At 40.8% G+C, this 26,070-nt stretch overlaps 1 protein-coding gene across 1 annotated transcript; it reads right to left on the bottom strand.

Moving 5' to 3' along the window:
• Positions 1-8,361: 8,361 nt before the first annotated feature.
• On the bottom strand, positions 8,362-25,517 carry LOC119785520 (NAD(P)H dehydrogenase [quinone] 1-like). Its single transcript, XM_038288236.1, has 7 exons — positions 25,178-25,517; positions 17,633-17,873; positions 10,140-10,333; positions 9,934-10,064; positions 9,753-9,866; positions 8,772-8,873; positions 8,362-8,697 (listed from the first exon to the last, which is right to left on the bottom strand). Exons 1-7 carry the CDS (start codon positions 25,515-25,517, stop codon positions 8,401-8,403), a joined length of 1,419 nt encoding a protein of 472 aa, XP_038144164.1. The 3' UTR covers positions 8,362-8,400.
• Positions 25,518-26,070: the final 553 nt, after the last annotated feature.

Raw genomic sequence — 26,070 nt, 5'->3', positions numbered from 1 at the left:
CAGACATAGAAAAAGAAGCATAGATACAAAAGGCAACTGTCAACCAGCTCCACAGGCGGCCCCGTCCAGGAAACACACAGCCAGGCAGACGAGCTCCGAGCCAGCTCCCATGTCAGAGGAGGAAGAGAGCACATCCAGTTAGTCACAGTCAGAGAAACAGGACTACACTGGAAAACAGGCCAAGCTCCAACATCTAGAAACAAAGGTGTTGATGGCAGCAGCACAGCTGATATTTCTCTCCAGGATGGAGTCACAGCCAAACAGGAACAGACCAGATGAAGCTACTATGAGAAAAAGCAGAGAGAGCAGAACGTTAGAGATTGAACTAACAGATTCTGCAGAGTGGGAGAATAGAGATAGAATGAAGCAGAATGATGAAATAGAATTTTTTTTAAAAATCGTTAAAAATAAATGTCTCCAAGATGTTTGAAAAATCAAGTTTTACATCTGAATTTAGATGAATTCGACTGGTCTTTTAAACAAACTTAACAGATTTTCTGTTTAATTCCATTTTAAACCATTGGCAAATCTATGGAGATTAATCAAATGGCAAAGGAATGGAGATTTGAACTATTTTTACCAATCTGAAGCATGCATATGGTAAAGAATTACTGGATCTTAACACTGAGCCCTGTGGTGCTCCATTACTAACTGTGGTCCAACAGGAAGATTTCTCATGTGTAAATGTTTTATATCCCCTATTACCCTGATGTCTGTGTCAGAGGAGATTAGGTAAAAGCTGCAACTTCATAAGATCTAATTACTTTTTTCTTTTCCAATACTTAACTTTAGACAACTTTAATTGAAATTTTGTTTGTACAGCTTACATGACATAAAGGTATAGTGGAGGAGGAATTAAATGGAGGAATTTCTCCATAAAAAAAAAAAAATGCACATGCACAACCCCGAGAGGGAACGCCTTTTAAATGCTCGCTAGAGCGTGCACGAGCCCCTTTCTCCTCGTGCACGCTCTGTTAAAAGTTGCTCTTTGCATCGCTCATACGAGCTTACTTTCCTAAAAAAGATTTGCAATTTTTTAACGATGTCAGTGGAAAATGGGGATGAGCGCGTAGGACAGCCTTACGTTAACATATTACCAGAATGATTGACAATTAGGAGGACCACTTATTTTGATGATCCACCTGAAAAAGGACATCCTCCAGTCTACCTTTAATTTGACACAGCCAACCACTCAAATAGTTGTCAACCTTTTAAATTTAGAAGTTGAAGTATAAAAATAAATGCGGCAGGGATTTATTAATTTGTTCATAATAATTAGATGTAAATATATATTTTTCAGTGAGAGACAAAGCTTGATTTATGCTTTGGTGTTTTTGCTTCTTCATGCTGACATGCAGGTTTTAGGTTGATATCTGTAACCTTGCAGATCAATTATTATATTTCTCCTGATTACAACACCAATCCGGCCACATCATGGTCGTATGCATGCTAGCTCTGTCACAAGATACAGTAGAATAACCTGCCATTGTTTCCATCATGAATTTTATCAGGGGATTGTGTCATAAAACTAACAGGTGATATTTTAGCTGGCCTGATGGAAAACATTATCAGATCTTTAAAAATGAGATCACTGGTGTTACTGGTGTTCAGCTTTTAGAGATGACTGGTTTATTTTATTCATGACAGGTTTGCTGTCTGGGTGACTGGACTAACTGACCTGGAGCTGCCATGAGGACGGCGCCTGTTCTCTTCCTACAGCCCTGCTGCTGCTTTCAAGGAACATAATCATACAGCAAGATGCAGATAGAGAGATTCTGAAGTTTTTTTTTGTTTGTTTTTTTTAATTCATTTTTATTTGGTAAAGGCATAAACCATTTCTTTACAGAATTTCATAAATTGTTTACATTTTCCTTCCCCAAAGGTGTTGATTTATAAATACAAATAAAAATTACAGAAGCAAAGACAAATACAAATACATCATTTAGGAAAAATACAAAAAAAAAAAAAATAATTTAGAGAGAACACTTTAATATGTCAATCCGTACGTGTTCTGTATTCCTATCCTCTCCAAAGGTGAAAATTATTACAGTTAAAGTTCCAGAGCAATTAAGGTTTTTCAATCTCCATACATACAGGTGCCCATGAAACAATTTATCTTTAAACTGTAATTTTGCTGTTATTTTTTCCATTCCCATCACTTCCTTAACTCTTTCCCACCAAAAGGTCGGGGCTCGGGGGTTTTGGCTTTAGCCAGAATATTGTCATTATTTCCTTTGCCATCATAATAATATTTGAATAATTTTCTTTTTTCTGTTTAACATTGTTTTGGGTAAAATGCTCAGCAGGAATGTTTGTAAATCTAGGTTCAATTTTCTTTACAAATAGTTTCAATCTTTTTCCTTACATCATTCCAATATTCTTTAATTTTGGGACAATCCCAGAATATATGTTTGTAGTCTCCTTTCTGGCCACAGCCCCTCCAACACTTGTCTGACATTTTACTGTATTTCGATGAGACACTTGGTACAATAAAGAATTGCATTTTTGATTTCCATTCAAACTCTTGCCATGAAACACTACTCAACATTGTATGTCCTAATATGAAGGATTCCTCCCACCTTTCTTTTGATATTATTATATTTCCTTCTTTCTCCCATTTATGTTTTATATTCTCATTATCATCTACTTCTCTCTGCAGGGCTTTACATAACTTTGACGTTACCTTTTTAGTAGTTTGAAAGTTCGTCATTACGGTCTCTTCTAAACAATTTGGTTTCTTCAGGATATATTCCCAATCTTTATGTTTGGTCAAGTAATCTCTAATTTGTAGAAATTTCTAATAATATTTGTAGTTAAATTCATTTTTTAGCTGTTGAAAAGATTTCATATGTTTTTTCTCAAAAAGTTGTCCGATATAAACCAAGCCCTTCTCTTGCCACTTTTCAAATCCCCCTTCCATTGAGGGTATAAAGTCTGGATTTGCTGCTATTTTAGTAGCTCTACAAAATAAACTTGATATATTTAACTTTCTTTTAACAATTTCCCATATTTTAATGTTCCTTTAACCCATTCATTTGCAATTTTTGATACATTTTGAAGATTCTTTGTTACAAATGGTAACGATTCGAGGGATGTCTTCGGGCATGAGTTTTACTCAACTTCCCTCCATCCCGGTTCTTCGCTATTATCTAACCATATTTTTATTACCTTTAAATGTGATGCCCAATAATATTTCTTAATATTGGGTAGGTTTAAACCTCCTTTTTCTTTTGGGTTTTGCAATACTGTGGACCTTATTCTTGTTCTTTTTGTTTCTCCATATAAATTTTGATAGTTTTTGTTCTTAATTTGTTAATCGGTCCTTCAGACCAGGGCCGTAACCAGGATTTTTGAAATACTGAGGTCAAATATTGCACTAAATCTTACTTGACAAAAAAAAAAAAACTTTGAAACAGCCAAACCAGAAATCCTTATTCTTCATAATGCACCATGAGCAACACACTACTAACCTCAGACGCAATGTTGTACACGGTCTGTTTGGTTATATTATTTTGGTCCATTTTGAAATGGCCAAAGCTGAAATCTGTATTCTTCATAATGCATCCTATTCCTAGCCGTGCTTTGAATGATATATTTACTGGCGAAATGAACTCGCCTCCTTCTCTCTTTCTTTTCTCCTGACCTGTTGGCTTTCCAAAGCTGAGTTTAGTTCTTTCCAGCGTAGATTTCTTCATCTTGCCTCCATTTCCAAATTCCACCAATAATAACTGGTAGCCTATTCTATCTCGTGGTGTTCAGAATGTGGGCGGCTGACTTTTGCGAAGTAGCTGCGTGATATGATAGAATGCAATGTCAGCTCCTTCATATTTCATGTACACTAATAACTTGTGTACATGGTACTTGTTGATAGCATTAAAATATGTCTAACGGCATTAAAAGAGCATTACAATGCATTAAATTAGAGTCACTCATTCCCGTCTGAACCCTGTGAATGCTCTCTTTTCAGGAAAACGAACCAGAGAGAGAAAACTTCAAGGTGTAGAAACAGAGCCTTTTAACAAGTGTCAGCCAACATTTTAAAGCCATAGTGTGGAATCATTATAGGGATTTACTAACAGAAACATTATATACTGGTCCTTCTCAAAACAATAGCATATTGTGATAAAGTTCATTATGAACATTCATATATTTTAGATTCATTGCACGCTAACTGAAATATTTCAGGTCTTTTATTTTCTTCATACGGATGATTTTGGCAAACAGCTCATGAAAACCCAGAATTCCTATCTCACATAATTAGCCTATCATGATGAAGGTCTCTAAACGAGCCATGCACCTAATCCACTGAAACAGATTAACTCTAAACACCTGCAAAAGATTCCTGAGGCCTTTAAAACTCCCAGCCTGGTTCATCAGTCAGAACCCCAATCATGGGTCAGACTGCCGACCTGCCTTCTGTCCATAAGGCCATCATTGACCCCCTCAGCCAGAGGCTATGACACAGAAAGATAAATCTGAACCAATGGGCTGTTCCCAGAGTGCTGCTGCATCAAGACACCTCAGTGGGAAGGAAAAAGTGGCAGAAAACGCTGCACAACCAGAAGAGGTGACCGGACCCTGAGGAAGATTGTGGAGAAGGTTAGATTCCAGACCTTGGGGGACCTGCGGAAGCAGTGGACTGAGTCTGGAGTGGAAACATCCAGAGCCACTGTGCACAGGCGTGTGCAGTAAATGGGCTACAGGTGCCGCATTCCCCAGGTCAGCCACTTTAGAACCAGAAACAGCAGCAGAGGCGCCTGACCTGGGCTACAGAGAAGCAGCTCTGGACTGGTGCTCAGTTTTACACGTCATCTGGAAATCAAGGTGCCGGAGTCTGGAGGGAGACTGGGGAGAAGGAAATGCCAAAATGCCAGAAGTCCAGAGTCAAGTAGCCACAGTCATAGTTGGTCTGGGGCGGCATGTCAGCTGCTGGTGTTGGTCCACTGGGTTTATCAAGGCCAGGGTCAATGCAGCTATCAGGAGATTTTGGAGCACTTCATGCTTCCATCTGCTGAAAAGCTTTATGGAGATGAAGATTTCATTTTTCAGCACCACCTGGCAGCTGCTCACAGAGCCAAAACCACTGGTAAATGGATCACTGACCATGGTATCACTGCGCTCAATTGGCCTGCCAACTCTCCTGACCTGAACCCCATAGAGAATCTGTGGATATTGTGAAGAGAAAGTTGAGAGATCCAAGACCCAACACTGTGGATGAGCTAAAGGCTAAACGCTATGGAAGCAACCTGGGCCTCCATGACACCTCAGCAGGCTGATAGCCTCCATGCCACGCCTCGTTGAAGCAGCCATTTCTGCTAAAGGATTCCCACCAAGTATTGAGTGCAGAACTGTACAGAATTATTTGAAGGTCGACTTTTGTATTAAGAACACTTTATTGGTCGGATGAAATACGCTAATTTTATAAGATAGAAATTTGGGGTTTTCATGAGCTGTTTGCCAAAATCATCCGTATTAAAACAATAAAAGACCTGAAATATTTCAGTTAGTGTGCAATGAATCTAAAATACACTCACCGGCCACTTTATTAGGTACACCTGTCCAACTGCAGTTCAAACTGAGCATCAGTATGGGGAAGAAAGTTGATTTGAGTGACTTTGAACGTGGCATGATTGTTGGTGCCAGAAGGGCTGGTCTGAGTATTTCAGAAACTGCTGATCTACTGGGATTTTCACGCACAACCATCTCTAGGGTTTACAGAGAATGGTCCGAAAAAGAAAAAACATCCAGTGAGCGGCAGTTCTGTGGGCGGAAATGCCTTGTTGATGCCAGAGGTCAGAGGAGAATGGCCAGACTGGTTGGAGCTCATAGAAGGGCAACAGTGACTCAAATAACCACCCGTTACAACCAAGGTGGGCAGAAGAGCATCTCTGAACGCACAGTACGTGGAACTTTGAGGCAGATGGGCTACAGCAGCAGAAGACCACACCGGGTGCCACTCCTTTCAGCTAAGAACAGGAAACTGAGGCTACAATTTGCACAAGCTCATAGAAATTCGACAATAGAAGATTGGAAAAACGTCGCCTGGTCTGATTAGTCTCGATTTCTGCTGCGACATTCGGATGGTAGGGTCAGAATTTGGCGTCTACAACATGAAAGCATGGATCCATCCTGCCTTGTATAAACGGTTCAGGCTGGTGGTGGTGTTGTCATGGTGTGGGGAATATTTTCTTGGCACTCTTTGGGCCCCTTGGTACCAATTGAGCATCGTTGCAACGCCACAGCCTACCTGAGTATTGTTGCTGACCATGTCCATCCCTTTATGACCACAATGTACCCAACTTCTGATGGCTACTTTCAGCAGGATAATGCGCCATGTCATAAAGCTGGAATCATCTCAGACCGGTTTCTTGAACATGACAATGTGTTCACTGTACTCAAATGGCCTCCACAGTCACCAGATCTCAATCCAATAGAGCATCTTTGGGATGTGGTGGAACGGGAGATTCGCATCATGGATGTGCAGCCGACAAATCTGCGGCAACTGTGTGATGCCATCATGTCAATATGGACCAAACGCCCTGAGGAATGCTTCCAGCACCTTGTTGAATCTATGCCACCAAGAATTGAGGCAGTTCTGAAGGCAAAAGGGGGTCCAACCCGTTACTAGCATGGGGTACCTAATAAAGTGGCCAGTGAGTGTATATGAATGTTCGTTTTATTACGTTATGGAAAACAATGAACTTTATCGCAATATGCTAATATTTTGAGAAGCACCTCTAAGTTATTTAACGTCTACAAAGTCTCAATCTTTGTGTTGCCATTTATAATTACTTAGGAGTGGGTCGCACATTTACCGAGGCAGGCATCTTTTCACGACGGCAGCTCATGTCACTGTGGTCACCATTATGCTACTTTCACACACAAAGCAATTTCAGGATCAAAAAATTTAAGGTGAGACATTCAGTAAAGTGTGCCCAGATGCTTCTGCTGCTCCTGTGTTTGATGCCAGAGAGCAGCTTTGCTATATTAGCTGTGATCAGCGGGTAAAAAGTAGTTAGAATCTATGTTGAAGTGAGAAAGTCCTCCTGAAAACATGGTCTGTGCAGTCAGTTCATCCAGATTACCATCCTGCCTTCAAAGATTATTTCTCTGTGGGAGCCGCTCAGACCCCCACATACCGGTGCTGCGCTGTCACTGGGAATCCCCAGCAGCAGCTGCCTCAGGCCCGGGAGCCTCTTGGGGGTTTTCCCCTACTGTTGGTGGCAGCTGGAAGTAGATGTTAGCGTTTTTCAGGTGTTCCAAATTGCAACATATTCTGCCGGCAGGTTTTTACATTTTAAGTAAATTTAGGCGTTAAACCATTTCAGGAGTGATCATAGCGCTCTGCATCAGCAGTGCTCTGTCCGTTTCCCTGCCAGCTCTCAGATCAGCTGATCTGGTTGATGTGGCGCATCGAGCATTTTAAGTTAAGTTACAACCATAGACTTTGAATGGAAGTGCATTCGTTTCGGCAGCAAGTTCTACCCATTTTAAATCTATATCCAACAACTATGTAAATCAACTTCATCGCTAGCCAAGGCAGGTGATGCGGATGCCATTTCGTACCATGGCAACCTCCATATTGCTGAAAGGGAGAAACCGTTTACAGTGCTGAAATGACACTGCTTTAAGTTTGAAAGCTTCCCATTAGCAAATTTTGAATCCATCCAGTTGCAAACTTACTTGGATCAGAAGCTTTACCGTCTCGATCAGGGCTCCTCAAGAGCAACTATGATGCACTGCATTTTTAACAGCTGAATCAAACAAGTGGCGCGTTTCCACACCTCTGCTGGGCTAAATGAGGGGATCGAGTCTTTCGATTCAGGCGTTTTCAGATGGTAGCTCTTGACTGGAATTGAGCAACTGTGGTCTAGATGAACAGTTCAAATCAGACTTTAAAGTTGGACATTCAACATGGTCCAGAGTTTTAGGATTTATAGAGCCAGTGAAAGCTTAGGTTCCTAGTGTTCCTGGCAAATCTACCCTATTCATGCTGTGAGGTAGAGTTCAACCTTCCTGACTGTTGACTTTCAAGTGTGAAATTTTACACATCTAAGGTTGGATCATTAAAGCAGGATCTCCATCCCCGCTCCAAAGCTGGATCAACTGAATAGTTCATTATAAAGTCTGTCAAACCTTTTGGCAGGGAATCCTGTTCAGCTGAACTAGAGTAGATTTTGAGGCCCATGGTTGGAGACCTTGGTTTTAAAGAATGTCAGCCAAGTCAAATGACCCTCAGTCACAACGTTTGCAAAGTCAGTCACTGAACCATAAAGATTCAACTAAAAGTTGAACTGCCACTTAGATGGCGTTTGTCTCACAGGGAATGTAGAATCAAAAACCATGAAAAATGCTCATTACTTCAGAACAAAGCAGCCTTTATTGATCATAAGAGACATTTCAGCACCCAGCCTTCATCTGGCTATGAGGGGGCAGTGGCTTGTTTAGATGGATCCCAACCGTCAACCCAAACTCTTTGCTGGCATGTTCCTTATGGATGGCAGGCTTCAACTGGAAACCAGTCTCCTCAAAGCAGTCCAATGGGATGAAGGACAGAGGCTTTTCCTCTAGCAGACCTTTCAGTCGAGTGCGCCAGCCCTCCAGCATGGCTTTACGTGCTTCAACTTCAGCAGAGGAGGGAGCCCAGAAGATCTGAGGTGCCAGAACCTGGAAGCCACAGTAGTGCAGGATGCCATTCTGCAGAGAACCGCAGAGTTAAGAGTTTTCCCCTCAATTCCTGGGATCTGTTGAGTTAATGTGAGGAATAATACCTGCAGAGGCCACAGTGTAACATTCATGTCGCCATTAATACCAGTTGGGCTGAACATGGACTCCAGAGACCCAGTGGTGAAGGACAACATGGCCTTCTTGTCCTGAAGAACACGTTAAATATACAGTCTGGTTACCAGTGGGTTGTAATGTTACAACCCAATTGGCTCCCTTTCCCCCCCCTCCCCCAAGTTTGATGATGTTTTGCTTCCCATCCAGGAAGCTTTTTCCATTCAACATGTCAGAAACAGAAGGCTGAGTGTCCCTACTAAAACAGAAGGGAAACTGGGTATGCTATTGATACCCAAACTGGGTGTTGTTCAACTCAGGAAGGAAATCCAAAAGACATGCAGCAGAACATAACTGAGTTTAGATGCAAAAACATCTCCATCCCATTTGTTGTTGGAGTCTCTGAAAAACTCCAGAGGAGTTTCTCCAAACAAAATCTCAGAACATTTCAAAGCAGGCAAAGCCTTAAACAGAGACTAGTGCATCCTAATGACAAAACCTCTAGACCCAATATGAGTGGAGTGGTGTCTGCAGTTCAGAGGAATGCTCTGATCTTTATATTGGAGGCAAACATCTCCACAGACCATGCATGGCCCATCCCATATAGGGCAACAAAATAACTCGCCTGTTTGGCCAGGCCAACAATCCCCTCTAACGACCCCCCTTTCAGAGACATGGACAGGTATGGGGCATTGCAGGCTAACAAAGAAGCCAAACGACCCCCATTCCAAAGGGGGGGACCCATTCATCCGTTTCTATTTGCATGTTTTCTAAACTAAAACCAGGCTTTGTTGGGCTGCTGGATAAAACCTGGAACTAAACGCCATTTCTGACATTTTGAATTGAAAAAGCTTCCTGGATGGAAGAGAAACGTCTTCAGACTTGGAAACAAAGTCCAGTGGATTGCTTAACTTTTTTGGAATAACTATGACCTGGATGACTGAAAATCTGTACCAGCTTATTTAAGGGCTCACCTTAAAGACTCCCTGGCTGTACCGCTTCTGTTGTGAAAAGGCAAAGCCATTGGTGAGAACCCGATCGATCCAGCCCTTCAGGATGGCAGGAACACTGAACCAGTACATGGGGAACTGAAGGATGGGTTAGCATTAGCACAGCAGACAACCAGCCACCAGTAGGAAAACCACCATCTTACACCTGAAAAATGATGAGGTCTGCCTCTGTGACTTTAGACTGCTCCCTGGTGATGTCATCTGACAGTTTGCCCTGCTCCCATGCAAGTTTAGCCTCCTCCAAGTAACTGAAGTTCTCAGCATTCTTTACTTCTCCTGTGAAAGGAGGAGATTGTAGAGCCGATAAAGCCACCTCCAGGCCACCCACATTTAAATCTGGACGTTTCATACCCTTGATGTCCTGCGCTGTAGCAGTGGCTTTGAAGCTCATGGCATACAGGTCAGAGACTTCCACTGTGCAGCCATGAGCAGACAGAACCTCCACAGCAGCGTCTTTGACAGCAGCGTTGAATGATCCAGAACTCTGGTGAGCATAAACAATCAGCACCTTGTTTGCTGCTACAATAAAGATGGAAACAAAAAAACTTAGTCCAAAAACAGCAGTGATGCTATTCCTTTAAGTTAAACAGATTGAACACGAATATTCAAGCTGAGGGCCTTACCCATTGTAGAGCTGTTTCCAACTTGTCTGCCTGTGAGCAGAAAGAACAGCCAGCTACTGTTATGTACCTCCGCCACCTGGAGCTCTCTCAGATGATGCCAATTAGCAATCAGGCTCCTCAATCAGTCAGGAAGGACGAGAATTATTTTCTCTTGTTAAAAATCCTTCCTACATGTTGTCCCACTGAATCTGTTTATCAATACATAAAGTATGATGTCTCAAACATTATTTTTTTCTCCTTATTAGGAATAAAGCAAGTGCTATACACAATCATAAAATACAAATAATCAATTATTAAAAAATAAATAAAGTGGTGGATAAAAGTAGTAATAAAACAAAAAGGAATCATGAAATAAAAAAAAAACAGTAAGACAAAAGTCTACATACTAGATTGTGGTAAAAGCCAACCAAAAGAAATGGGTCTTTAGAAAAGTTTTAAAATCAGAAAGTTTGGAAGTTTCTGTCTAAAGGCCAAGGGAAGGTCGTTCCACAGCTTTGAGTCTGCAATAGAAGAAACAGTTTCCACTGAGCTTGCTTTTTGTCTTTAGCACCATTAGTAACAACTGGTCAGCTGATCTAAGGGACGAGATGGGCCCTGTTCCAATATATGGGCTGCGTCCTTATAAGGCCAGATTTGAAGGATGATTACGTCATAGCGCGGCGCTCAGGTCTGGTCTGATTCCAAGACTCCTGGTTATGCAGCCTTAAATTTCGTCCTTCTTTTAGCCCGATTTGAGAACAGGTCCGATGTATCCTCCATAGCCCTGGATATCCCAGGATTCATTGGGAGACCAAACAACTCGGCTGCTCCGTGATCAGAGGAAAGGTTACTTGGTGACGAACAGTGGTGAAAATTGGAAGTTCAGTTTAATATAATCCACTCTGTGAATAGTTCCGTCTGAAATGAATGAAAATAGTTGTTTTAATGGTTATTGAGTCAGATATGTGGCGGTAATGTTTGGTTTATCTAAAGGTTTTAATCTGTTACTGTGTAAATGGGTTTGGCTGGAATTTAAGGACAGATTCTAATAGATCTATGGGTGGAGACTATAAATCTGATAGGATTTAAATTTTTTTATTGCTGTTTTGCACAATTTGCTTACCTCAGAATTTTTGTTGTTGAATATAAGAGATTTTGCAGATATATTTTTATACATACATTGTTTAGATTTACTTATATATTTCTACCCCTTTTATAGAATAGTATAGAAAATCCCTTTATTGTCCCACAATGGGCAAATTTACAGCAGCAGAAAGATTATTGAAAATGGTCACACAAATGTGAAACTTAGAAAAATGTCTAAGAATAACATGATAGGGAAGAGTTAAAATATAAACAATAAAATACTGTAAAGTGTTTTAACAATATAAAACTGGGGAATAAATAACCAATATGCAGCTATGGACATTTTCGAATTCACAGCCAAAACACTTCCGGTCTCCTTATTTTCACAGACTTCGAAGGATCCAATCTATGTAGACCGCGTCCTTGGAGAAAGCAGCCCATGGATTTGAACACAGCCATGGTGTATAGGGACGAAGCAGATCAAACAGGAAGGGGCAGGGCAAGACCATTAAAGGAAAAGTCCGGTCAGCAAGGAATAATCAATGGATCCTTATTTATACCTGAAACTAATATGTTCATAGTTATTTTATGAATTTGGTGTTAATAAAAAAAAAACAAACAGAAAAAATAAAAAGCAATATTTTTTGTCATGCTCACTGAGTCTGGGAGCGGCCATTTTTGCCCAAATACAGTAGCCCCTCCCTCCTGCCATCTTCCAGCAGTGACGTCACGGTGCGGTAAGCCTAGCCCCATTCTCCCCGCTTTCCAAGCTAAGTCAATGGGAACTACTAGACACATCTGCAATCAACAACAATTATTGAAGATTTCCAGAGGACTTCACCATTGAAATTCACCAGAGCTATAGTGAAACTGACAATGCCCACGTGCATGGCAGCTGGATGCTGGAATACATTGGGTAAAAGTGGAAAAAAAAGAGTTATTCCACCTTTCTGATTCCTGATCCTCCACGGACGGGTTGGTCGTTGGATCGCCAACTTGAAGAGGGAGGATTTGCCATCGAACTTCTGGCCAGAGAAAAAACCCGTAATATGTAGCCAACATTTGGAAGAAGAATGTTTTCAAGATGACTTGGATAATAGCGCGTTGTGACAAACACCAGATACAGCACTGGGACTTGATCAACAGCCGATACCGCACCGTGACAATGTCACTAACCAGTAGGTGGCAGTAGTGTTCTTTGACAAACATGGATGCCTCCAGTAAAGCACATTCACATGAAAATTACTCTGAATTAAAAACATTTATTCAACAGGATGGAATAAATTCATATTTAAAGAACTTTCAGAAGTTTGAATTCTGAATATGAGAGACTTTTCTTTAAGAGCTAAAATGTTCTGGCAGCCAATGTAATGAGGCTGAAATAGGGGAAATATTATCAAATTTGCTTAAACCTGTTAAAAGATGTGCAGCAGCATTCTGGACCCTCTGAAGCAGAATCACTGACATCCTCATAAAGTTTATTACAGTAATCCAGCCCAGTGGTAACAAAAGCATAGAGTTTTAAAATGCTGATGTGAAAGGAAAGGTTTAACCTTTGCTAGCTGCCTCAAGTACAAGAAGCTGGATTCTACAACAGCTATGATTCAAGATTCAAACATCAGACCAGCATCTGTTTGAACCCATAAATTAACAATAATATGCCTGACATACTGGGCCAGGGAGTCTTCTACCAAAATCACCACCTCTGTTTTTATACATTTAGTTTTATTAAGAAATTTGGGGACATTCAGATCAGAGACTGATATCCACTCTGCTTCTATGTAAAGGACTTTCCATAGCAGCTGCTTCATTAATGAGCTCCATAGATTCATCTTATTTAGACTTTGGTAGATGAGGTCCGGGTCATAATAAATAATGAGTCTTTCTCAGAATGTCTCATCAGCCTTCAATTCAATTCAATTCAATTCAATTCAATTCAATTCAATTCAGTTTATTTATATAGCGCCAAATTCACAACACATGTCATCTCAAGGCACTTTACAGTTCAACCAGATCATACAGTCAAATTGATACAAAGTTTTCTATCTAAGGAAAACCAGTTGATTGCATTGACTCATTGACTCAAATACAATCCCCCACACTAAGCATGCTTGTAGCGACAGTGGAGAGGAAAAACTCCCTTTTAACAGGAAGAAACCTCCAGCAGAACCAGGCTCAGTGTGAGCGGCCATCTGCCGAGGCCGACTGGGGTTCAAGGAGACAGAAGCAGAGATACAAAAAGCAGCTGTAAAAGGCGGCCCCGTCCAGGAAACACACCAAGCTCCAAGCTCCAACATCTAGAAACAAAGGTGTTGATGGCAGCAGCACAGCTGATATTTCTCTCCAGGATGGAGTCACAGCCAAACAGGAACAGACCAGATGAAGCTACTATGAGAAAAAGCAGAGAGAGCAGAACGTTAGAGATTGAAGTAACAGATTCTGCAGAGTGGGAGAATAGAGATAGAATGAAGCAGAATGATGGAAAAGGGGTCCCTATGTCCTCCAGCAGTCTAAGCCTATAGCAGCAGAACTATAGAGATAGCTCAGGATAACCTGAGCCACTCTAACTAGAAGCTTTATCAAAAAGGAAAGTTTTAAGCCTAGCCTTAAAAGTAGACAGGGTGTCTGCCTCACGGACTAAACTAGTTCTTTGCACATTCAAATATAAACAAACCTCGCAAATTATATTTAACTTAAATAACTGCCGACTACCAGAAGAAGACTTTAGTTACCTGCTTTATACATTATACAATATCTTTGAATTTTAATGTGTTGCTTTGAATGAAGAGTTTATCAGTTGGTTTCCACCTTATTAATAAGCCTTATAGCTTTTTTTTTTTTTACAACTTAAGTAACCTATCCAGAATTGTTTAATTGTATTTCGCCATACTTCTTATGAATAAGACAAATAAGGCATGACGAAAGAGGAATATATAAGAGGCAGGCCTTTGATATTTATTAAATCTTTTATTTTAAACAAATAAAATAATTGTTTGTCAAAATTTTTATTTTTAACAAACATGCACTTGTTTAAGGTGGCTCCTGACTCCAGTTTGAGACGCCTGTCAGCAGGTCGACCGTTTTCCAGCTAACGATATAGAAAGTTCAAAGTACATCCCATGCTGTTTAACCCAGAACACTGATGCTCTGTTTTGCTGGATCGTTTCTGTTGTGATCATTAAAAAGAAAAACAGCGAATTATTAAAGATAGGCTGGTGTATCAGTCTATCTCTACTGTGGAAGGTCCATAAACCAACAGCCATTACCTTGAATCTAACTAACTTCCTGTTTCAAGATACTTCAAAGCATCAAGACCTTTTTACTGTGTTTTTCAAATAGTATTTTTTTGGAAACTACATTTTATATTTTCTCAACTCTTCACCCTGAGAAAGAATCTATGTCTGCGCTTCTTTTCTGACTCAAGGCCCATAAAATTCTTCCTGGAACTGAATTGTTTCCCTTCTTCGACTCCTCAGACTCTGAATGTTACAATGTTGGAGCAGAAAACAAGCAGTCAAGTTGCTCTGCTCCAAAAACTGACTAAACACTACAGAGCATGTTATGTTTGTTGCATCACCGTCTTTGTAATCAGGGGCGGATTTAGGAAATGTAGGGCCCAAGGCAAAGACAGGCAGGGGGCGCTCTGAACTGAGAAGACAACACATCAAACAGCCCCATTCTCCAGATAGAGAAATGTTAATAGAATAGACATCCATTATCTGTTCTAGGTTGTGTCCCTCTCTTCTTGTCCCTTTTCTTCTTGTTTTCCTCTCTATGTTTTGTACTCAGCTGACTTTTCATGCTGTCTCTAAAGGAATGAAAGATTTTTTCCAAGCACTAAGCTCACTTAGCTGATTGCTCCTTCCTGTGTTTCCAAAAAGGCCAAAGTAAATAACCCAGTCCTTCTTTTCACTGTAGACAAGCCATGATCTGCTTATCTGTTCTCCATTTTTCATTTGGATGAAATAATAGCTGCATGAATCATGACAGCAGACAAGATAGAGGAGAGCAGGAGGCGGGGTTACCAATCTACTCGCTCTGGAGAGCAGAGTTCGCTGCTTTTAGATGTTGTCTCCAAAGTCTCCAGTAGCAGAAAAAAGTCTCTAGATTTGGCGCTAGGAGCTTTTTAGAAATCAAAGTGCTAGAGGGGTCTGAGACACTTAATATTATCAGCGTTCTGATGGCATTTTAGCCAAAGCACTTTCATCAAAAACATAATTATTGTGCACAAATAAGGAATAGTTGTATTAACCATACATATAAACAGAGTTTTATGGGGCCCCCAGGAATTTGGGGCCCTAGGCAACTGCCTGGTATTGCCTAATGGTAAATCCCCCCCTGTTTGTAATAATATTTACTGTAGATTTAACATTTTCTGTTGATGGCTGTTCATAAATGAAAGTTGGTTCCTCAATCTGACTGGATGATCTGGTGAATTGGAAAGTGACCTGAGATGACATGTATTGTAAAATGGAGCTATAGAAATAAACTGAATTAAATTGTTATTCTCTTAGATTTGTGTTACACATAAGCTACTATTCTTTTTCTGGCAGGTGGTAAACAGCAGCTAGGTTAATACCGCGATCAAACAAATCTTTTTCTGCAGGCGGGGCGCCTCCAGGCGCATCGCTGCCCCCTTCAGGACACTGGCTTGTGCATCATTTCATGGGCATTACGCTGCTGTGCGTTATGCAGACGATAGGGTTGTTGGACAGAAGTTCTGCATTCATTATGAATACACCCAGAATAGAAAAAAATACAAGTTATGCCAGCGTTGTAGAAGATTCTGGGACGTCAGTAATACGCTGGATAAATCAGCAAGATGTGTCAGAGGCTTTAGGAGGGCTGTTACACAGTTCTCTGAATGTAAGCATGTTGGACACCATAAATATAAACAGAGAATATGCTGAGTAGTAGCCATTCAAAATGTCCCCCTTTTCCTTGGCTGATCCCCTACAATTCCTTTTTAAACATCAATCTTTGTACTAAAATATTCTTTCTGTCATGATTTGCTTACATTAAGACCCAAAGAGAAGCATCATCTCCTGGTCAGACCCTGTAATTCAGTCAAAGGGTGGCATCAGAGTAAAAATATATGCTAGAGGGGGGGTCACTGCAGTGGCTGGAAGGTCGAGGGTGTTTGGCAGGGAGTTGCAGGGTAGTAGGCTGACCTTCAGCTGGCGTTTGACTGGGATGGTCCATTTTGAATGGCTGCTACTGTACATGTCAAAGGAAAATTAAGAATTCCTCTTTCATTTCTAAAAATGATGAAAATGTTTCCCCACAGCTCAGAAACATGGGATGATTAATAACCATCTGCAGTTTGTTGTGAAGTGAAAATAAAGCTTAAATATTAAACAACCTGCAGGTTTCTATTTTGTAGTTTCTCATAGGAGTTCAGCTCGGCCACAAACAAACGACATCCTGTCAACAGTGATGACACGGCTAAACAGACTCCATGTCCTGAACTCTCACTGGGACGTAACTGGTGTCAGAAAAGCTATTCAGTAAAAGCTAAGCGGCTCCACAGCCTTCGACTTTTACAGAAACAAACATTACATTTACTCAGATGTGCAGCTCTTTCCAGGGTTCAGCTTCAGCTCAGGTTTTTGCAAATCATTCCAGATTTTTATTTCCAAGACCTATTTTTACAGGAAAAATGTTGTGACAATGCGGCTTACTCAGAACCTGCTTACTACGAATCTCCTGACATTTAGTAACTGAGTATTCGTAGAAGTGCTTTGATCTTCTGGCAGAAGTTAGGATTCCTGACATAGGCTGAGGCTCTTGGAAGTGAAGCAGTTTAACCTTATGAACAAAAGCCCATGTTTGTTTATGTGAACAGTAAGTTACTTTTTAAAGATCATTATGTACAAAATGAATGAAACAATCTTTGCAAGTAAACATGGAAATTTCTGTATTAAATGATGAAGATTTGATCATAATGGCTCAGATTTTTAGTCATGCCAGTAGAGTTATAAGCATTTTATTCCTTTTTTCTCTGATATATTTATAGATGTTGGAGATTGGCCTGTTTTCCAGTGTAGTCCTGTTTCTCTGACTGTGATTGGCTGGATGTGCTCTCTTCATCCTCTGACATGGGAGCTGGCTTGGAGCTCGTCTGCCTGGCTGTGTGTTTCCTGGACTAACAGTTGCCTTTCGTATCTCTGCTCCTGTCTCCTTGAACCAGGGTGACCCGAGAACCAAGCCATCAACTCCGGGGCTAGTCCGGGTTTGGAGCCCGCCGGGAACAGAGCAACCGAACCCGACCCGGTGACTGTATGCTTCCCCCCGCCTGCCGTGGCCAGCGTCCCCAGGTTGGGTTCGGTCGCTCCGTCACCTACTGGCTTCCTCCCCCCATCCGCCGGGTATCCCGGACCAGCCCCCAAGCACACGGCTCAGTTCAGCGGCACTGTAGGTGACCAAACTCCCAGATAATTTTGAAATTCCCCCCCGGACATTTTTTAGGTATGAAAAGTAGGACATGTCGGGGAAAAAGAGGACATCTGGTCACCCTACCTTGAACCCCAGTGGGCCTCAGCAGATGGCCGCTCACACTGAGCCTGGTTCTGCTGGAGGTTTCTTCCTGTTCAAAGGGAGTTTTTCCTCTCCACTGTCGCTACAAGCATGCTTAGTGTGAGGGATTGCTGAAGAGTCAATGAGTCGATGCAATCAGCTGGTTTTCCTTAGATAGAAAACTTTTAATCAATCTGACTGGATGATCTGGTGAACTGGAAAGTGACATGATGTGAATTGATGCCTCTCGCCCGTAGACAGCTGGACATGGGCGTAGGTTTGCATAGGGACCATAGGGACATGTCCCTACCAAAATTCTGAACCGTCCTAATTGTCCCTACCAATAATTGGATGTGAGCAACATGTTTATAATTTACAGCAGTAGTTGTTGCAGCAGTGGCTTCTTTTCCTCTCGCAGCTCCTCTGCCTGGTCTCTCCTGTCCCTTTCATGTAGCAGCGCATGGAACTGTGCTGCGCTGTTTAACTCAACTCTCATTGGTTGTTCTGCCTTAAGTTCCGCCTTCTCTCTCTCCGATTGGCTGTTTTGTAGTCCGCGTGTGCTTGGTGCGCAACATTGAAAATTTATTCACACTAGAATGCAGCGGTTACTACAATTAATATTAGGCTACAAAACAAGTCCCAATAAAAAAAATGAATATCATGTACACTAAAAAACAAAAACCTTTTTTTTTTTTTTATAAAACGAAATATTCTGAGTCAGCCAGGAGTTCTGAAGACTGCTGGAAAAATGGGCAAATAAAGGCTGTAAGCATCAACATGTCTGATTCTTAGCAACAGCCAATTAAGAAAGAAAATGTGAGGGTTTCCTTTTTACCGATATTTAGTTGATATTACTGTTTTCATTTTTTTGTTTTTATTTTTACAATTTTGATATAACTTATCTAAGTGGGTTGCTCTGTGGTTTCCCACACACATTTTACATTTATATTACTGTATGTTTTAAAGTCTCTATACTCCAGTTAATGATGAATCACTCACTAAATTAGTTGACGATTATTGAAATAATCAATTAATACGATTCATTTTTTTCAGCCCCAGATGAAATACATGAAATGGGCGACACAGAGTAACTACAGCCCAGATGTTCAACTTTTATAGTGAAGTTAATATTTTAATAAATGTATTATTTTGCTTGATACAGAGAGAGCATAGTAGGTACAAATATTAGAGTGGGGTTTAACTCTGCACAATTCTATATCTTCAAGAGAAAATACTGTATTTACCTTCTCTCTTAGTCGTTCAAATGAAACCGTTTTCAAAGTGGAAAACAGTCCTAATTCCACATTCTTCAGAGCCGGTGATACTTCAAACATTGATAAACAGCATCTAATGAGTGTAGAGCTTATAACATTTTTATTAATGTAGCAAAATGTTGCTTTTCTCTTTTAACAATGAATTCCTCTTATCAGTACGGATGCTCACATCGAGCATAAAAAAGGGCACGCATATTGCATAGCACCAATGACACCAGACCAATAGTGTCCCTACCAAAGTTCAAATCAAACCTACGCCCTTGCAGCTGGAGATAGGCACCAGCACCCCTCATGACCCCACTTGGGATTAAGCGTGTCAGAAAATGGATGGATGGATCCATCATTTCTCATCTATATTCTTTCTCCTTTTTACATTTTATTTTTTCCTCCCTAAAACAAAAAGGAGTATAAATAATTGTGCACAAAGACATTACTATGATGATGTGTTGAGCATATTTGTTACTATTAAAAGGGAACACTGTTTTTTTTTAATATTGTTTCCTTGATTTTCCGTTATTCCATCATGTTCTACTCACCCATATGAGTTTAGTGTCATTTGGAGCTGTTCTGAAGATATTCCGTTAGGTTATATCCAGTAACGTCTTCCTATGGGCAACGACTTGAAGGCACAAACTAAACTGTTCATCATTTATTCTTTATGGTACGCCAGCATTCAGAACATGGAGGACAATTACTGTCCCCAAGACATCCGCCGTTAGATTATTTATATTAATATATGTTGTATGACATCATCCGTGTGTGCCGGCTACCGTTCCTTCATCCTGTCCTCTGAACTGCTGCTAGTTTTCCTCACATGCCTGGAAGATGTCTAGTGCTGCTACCACAGATGATCTCGCTCTCCAAATGAACGATTCAGATTAGCTAGAATGAATAGAAGGGGTAGAGCGTAGCCGCCTGTGGCCCGGGCTGCCTGTCACAGCTCCAGTCCGGCGTTGTGACAGGCGTTCCCCTTTAACAAATGGAGTTTTTTGGAAGTGGTTACAGTAGCAGCCATTCAAAATGGCCCTTCCCAGTCAAACGCCAGCCGAATGGCAGCCCAGTTCCCTCCAACTCCCGGCAAAATCCCCTCCAAGCAAACCAAAAAACATCATATTTTTTCAACGGGTGCTATAGAAAGAAACTGAATTCAACAGAATTGAATTGACAGAGGGAATTCACAAAAAAAAGCAACAGATTTTTTCTTTTTTAATACAAATGCAGCATTTAGTGTTGTTTGGTATAAAAAAAACAGCTGCCATTCTCAACCTTAGTCACTTCCCTCATGTTTTCTCTCTGAAAACAGAGGAAGATCAATGATCAAGTGTGAAAAAGTGCAAAAGAATGTGTTTGTGTTCCCTGAGGAAGAAGCTAAAGATGCATTAGTGATACTGATACTTGTGATAGCAATTGGAAATAATATCATTGTTCAAGTTTCCAGTTAGTTAATAACAGGCTGCCAGTAGATGGCAGCAGTGTACAAGCTTGGTTAGATCAGCTGATGGCACAAGGTGCAAAAAGAACAAAGTAAAAACCCAGAAAAAATCCAGATGAACAATTAGCTTTTACTGTTAAATTGGAATGAAAGGTAGTTGAGTTTTGTGTGTTTCTCTATGTGACCCAATTAGGCCCTGTTATTCCCCCCCCCCTCACCTGATCAGACAGCCTACCTGCTTTTCATGCTGGTTCTCTTTACTCCCCATATTTAGGCTGTTTGCTTCTTGCTATTAGTTGCTGATTTCTCTATTTACTTCATATCTGATGCTTCATTTTTAACTTTCTTTTGTTTTTTCCTGTCTTTGTTTCTGGTTCTGCTGTTTTCAGCAATCCATCCTGTAAGTTTATTGATTATTATAAAATACTTGCCATTTCTTTTTATTTGGGTCCCAAACACAGCATGTGGCTCCCAACTAATACAGCAACGCATAAAACAAATCCTTTATGTTTTAAAGAGATTTAAAATAAAAAAAAACAAGAAAATCCACCCCTTAAACACGCAGCACAAATTTGCTAAAAATGACAGAACTATGCGGTGCAGAGTGTGCACGTTGAAAATCAGCTAAGCAGTGACCTGAGGTGACAGGGAGAGTATTTTCTCACCACCTCCCACCACCGCGCAGGCGGTCTGTGTCACACTAAGCATGCTTGTAGTGACAGTGGAGAAGAAAAACTCCCTTTTGACAGGTGTCCATCTCCCGAACTGGGAGTTTAAGGAGACGGATGCAGAGACACATGAGGCAACTATAAAACGCGGCAACGTCCAGGAAACACACAGCCAGGTAGACGAGCTCCGAGCCAGCTACAAAATCAGAGGATCAAGACTTGGGCTGACTTTATTGACATTTTGTACACACAGAGTGTATGCAAAAATAAATTACGTTCAGTGCAGCTTTCTAGACATTTTCATTTGTCTACATTGATAAATGTAAACATACGACTGTACAGTATATAGGTTAGAATTTCCAACATTTAGTTTTTTTTTTTTTTTACAACCTCATTATATACAACATTCAGCAGTCTAATGGTGGTGGGGAAGAAACTGTTCTGGAATGTGCTGGACCTGCATCAGATGCTTCAAAGTCTCAGCAGGGAGAACAGTCCATGGTGGGGGGGGCAGCAGCACAGCTGATATTTCTCTCCAGGATGGAGTCACAGCCAAACAGGAACAGACCAGATGAAGCTACTATGAGAAAAAGCAGAGAGAGCAGAACGTTAGAGATTGAACTAACAGATTCTGCAGAGTGGGAGAATAGAGATAGCTCAGGATAACCTGAGCCACTCTAACTAGAAGCTTTATCAAAAAGGAAAGTTTTAAGCCTAGCCTTAAAAGTAGACAGGGTGTCTGCCTCACGGACTAAAACTGGTAGTTGGTTCCACAGGAGAGGAGCCTGATAACTAAAAGATCTGCCTCCCATTCTACTTTTAGAAATTCTAGGAACCACTAGTAAACCTGCAGATTGAGAGCGAAGTGCTCTGTTAGGAACATAAGGAACAATCAGATCTCTGATATCAGATGGAGCTTGGCCATTTAAGGCTTTATATGTGAGAAGGAGGATTTTAAATTCTATTCTGGATTTAACAGGAAACCAATGAAGAGAAGCCAGGATAGGAGAGATGTGATCTCTCTTTTTTCATTTTCATCAGAACTCCCTTCATGTTCTCCATTTGCTGCTTCACCTTCCAGAGGTTAGCCAATAAATTGATGCTCATCCTTTGACATACCGACTAATTTATGACGTGAGGATGAAAGAAGCCGCATACATGTGATCCATGTTGTCTGTGCAGACCTCATATTGTGTTGCAGAAAAAGTACCTTCATGTATTTGACACGTCACACTATGGTAGTGAAGTCAAAGAGTCGTGTGGAGCGGGTGTGGTTTATGCTGGTGATAAGTCTCTGAGATAAAACCAAGAGGAACAGCTAGGTTCCCTGTGAAAACAACCAAAGCAATTATCGGAGAGCAGTGAATCTCTGCAGTCTAATAGTGCTCTCTGTGTTCTTTTGGAGCTTTTAAACTAATTCGTGATTGATCGCTAATTATCGGTGACAGGGCCCCTTGAGAAAGTTAGCCCCTCCTTCTTTTTCCCACAGCATGAAAGCAGCTATAACTTTCAAACCTTGCTGCTGCGTGCCGCTCAATAGTATTCAGGATGTTTGAATATTCATCTTGGCCTCGGTTTTCCCCCGATGAGGAAGCTAAAGCCTCTCAATATGATGTGGGGGTGCGCTATAAGGTGGTGTAGTAGTAGGTGGGGGGTGAGGTGAAGAGGGGCTAATTAAGCTGCATGATAATTTCTGCAATATGTCCTTAATGCCGTGTCCTGTTGAACTTTAATTCCCAGGAGCAGTCAGATAACTTTGCTTGTGCTATTTTACTGTATTGACTCCAGAGCAGAATTAAAAACATTGCATTGATAACCTTCTGTGCACAATGACATGAGGGCCTCTTAATAGCTCACGGATTGATGTTGGCCGTTTGGAAGTGAATCACTCTCCTGCCCCGCCAACAGAAGCATTAACAGAGAGCATCATCGATGACAATGTATTTATTTCCTTCAAGGGTGGATCAATGGAGGTGCAGGTTTCGTCTCAAGAAATCCATTCCTTCAATTTGCCGTGTGCAGCAGGATCCACCCTATAAAAGTGGAGTCGTTGCAGGCAGCGATTCGCCGTAGAGTTGCTGTCCTGCGTTTAGCAGACGCTGAAGGCTAAAGGAGCTCAGGATGCAAAGGTGAGTTCAAAGACTGGAGTTTTCTCTGCATCACCAGGTTTAGGTCAGGATCGCAAAACTTTGTTTTGCTTTTTTAGTCACTATTAGAATTCATTTTCTAAGTTTGTTTCTAATAGAAATTTATTTGTGTGGCTGTGAACTCATGTTTGCATTTATGCAACATACTTAATAAAAAATGTCTGATCAGGCTACCAGCTAGAGGTTTAACTTGCACTGTAAAAGCAATGTAGAAAAAAGTAAAAATTAATTAAAATTAAATTAATTAATTTGAGCAGGTAAATTCTACTCCTGCTAAAAGCTTTTACTCTTAAAATGAGATAATTGGATAATATGCACTTGAAATAAGACGATGCTATTGTTTTTTCCTATTTTAAATTTAAACTGCCTTGTTCCATTGTTAAAGTGTCCGACTCACCTCCTCAATTCATGAAAAAAATATACTTATTTTAAGAAAAAATGACTTATCTAGATTTCTATCTTTGCAGTGTGTGGACTGATTGTTAACAATGGAAAAATGATCTAGAAATAAGTAAAAACTTCCTAAATTAAGTGTATTTACCCTTGATTTGAATAGGTAATTGAGATAGTTTGAGTGGAATGAGTATTTTTACTTTGAAAACAAGATAATTAGATAAAATGCACTTGAAATAAAACAATGTAATTAGATTTTTCTTATTTTAAATCTTTGTCTTATTGTGTTATTCCATTGGCAAAATGTTTCCTCTATCTCCCCAATTCCAAAAAAAAAATTCCTTAAAAATGACTTATCTACATTTCGATTTTTTTACAGTGAAGATAGTTATGTGAATGTAAAAACTATTAAACATGTATATTCTCATTATTGTGAACATATTGTTATGAGCCATTAACATCCCATAATCCTCCAGCATCACAGGCTGATAATGACGCTCAGCTCTCAGACCCAGAAGACGAGTCACATCTCAAGTCTTTAGGGCACAAGACTCAGTATCATTTTAAAAGTTGTTTTTCTGATTTATGAGCAACTAAAATCAGAGATAGATAATAATATTAGACCTCCTTAAAAGAAAAGTCGCTCATATTCAGAATCCAAACGTCTGAAAGTTCCTTAAATCTGAAATGATTCCATCCTGTTCAATAAATGATCAGTGTTTTTAATTCAGAGTAATTTTCATGTGAATGTGCTTTACTGGAGGCATCCATGTTTGTCAAAGAACACTACTGCCACCTACTGGTTAGTGACGTATCGCCTGTTGATCAAGTCCCAGTGCTGTATCTGGTGTTTGTCACAACGCGCTATTATCCAAGTCATCTTGAAAACATTCTTCTTCCAAATGTTGGCTACATATTACGGGTTTTTTCTCTGGCCAGAAGTTCGATGGCAAATCCTCCCTCTTCAAGTTGGCGATCCAACGACCAACCCGTCCGTGGAGGATCAGGAATCAGAAAGGTGGAATAACTCTTTATTTTCACTTTTACCCGATGTATTCCAGCATCCAGCTGCCATGCACGTGGGCATTGTCAGTTTCACTATAGCTCTGGTGAATTTCAATGGTGAAGTCCTCTGGAAATCTTCAATAATTGTTGTTGATTGCAGATGTGTCTAGTAGTTCCCATTGATTTAGCTTGTAAAGCGGGGAGAGACTATGATACCACTAATTCTTACACAGTAAATTTGGACTCACACACACACACACACTTACCAATTGCAAGATGCAGCCGGTGCCCGAAGAACTGCAGTCTGGTCCACTGATTGAGCTCCATCGCTTTGACCATGATCGTGGCGTTGTCTGTTGTGATGCAGGTCTGGGCCTCTTCCTTTAGGCCCCAGTTTGCCAAGCACTCCTTAAGCCCAATTGCAATGTTCTCCCCCGTATGGTCAGTGGGGAAGTATGCTGTCTGCAGGCAGCGGCTTCTCAACTCAAAGTTTGCGTTCACGAAATGCACCATCAAACTCATGTATGGCTCGGTCGTTCTACTTGACCACAGATCCGTAGTTGACGCGTAAAACTCCATGTTTTCCAGCTCATTTACAACTTGCATTCTCCGTACAGCTGTGGGATGGCGACTCGGTTTAAGTAGGTGCGGGAGGGTAGAACATACCTCTTGTCCATTGTGCGTAGCAAACTTTTAAATGCGTCTTTGGTTACTGTGTTTACAGACACCATATCCTATGTAATTCGTTATGGCAGTGGTAATCTCCTTGTGTCTTCGGCTAGTTCTTTCATAAGGCGTCAAACTGGCAAAGGATGAAGTTATGGTTGGCTGTTTTGCTGAAGTATCACTGCTACTTGATGTTTCAAGGCTCTTTTTCGCCATACACTTCACATACAAGTTAAAGTGGTGAACTCTCAAGTGACGATGTAAATTGGTGGTATTGCCAGCCGATGTAGCCACTTTCCCACGACATGTTTGGCAAATCACCTGTTTCTGGTGCTCATCAGTGGCCTCAAATCCAAAATACTGCCAAATGACCGACGTGCTGTTTTTCTTTGGTATTAATTTTGTCGGCTCCATGTCTGCTCCCGCTTCAGCCATCTTGAAATTGAATCTCGAGCTTACGAGCTACACTGAAAACGTCATCTGGTCACGCGCA

Source organism: Cyprinodon tularosa, unplaced genomic scaffold (genome assembly GCF_016077235.1).
Source record: "Cyprinodon tularosa strain WSP-4 unplaced genomic scaffold, ASM1607723v1 ctg1068, whole genome shotgun sequence".
Lineage (NCBI taxonomy): Eukaryota > Metazoa > Chordata > Actinopteri > Cyprinodontiformes > Cyprinodontidae > Cyprinodon > Cyprinodon tularosa.
The sequence above is the reverse complement of the archived record's forward strand: the minus strand, read 5'-3'. Positions and strand labels throughout refer to the sequence as shown.

Bases quoted from the DNA above. Each gene is read 5' to 3' on its own strand.
- LOC119785520 (XM_038288236.1), bottom strand. From the start codon at position 25,517: ATGCAAGTTGTAAATGAGCTGGAAAACATGGAGTTTTACGCGTCAACT. The intron at 10,065-10,139 runs GTATGAAACGTC...CTCCTTTCACAG, and splicing joins TACAGCGCAGGACATCAAGG to GAGAAGTAAAGAATGCTGAG. The intron at 8,698-8,771 runs GTATTATTCCTC...GGTTCTCTGCAG, and splicing joins TTACACTGTGGCCTCTGCAG to AATGGCATCCTGCACTACTG.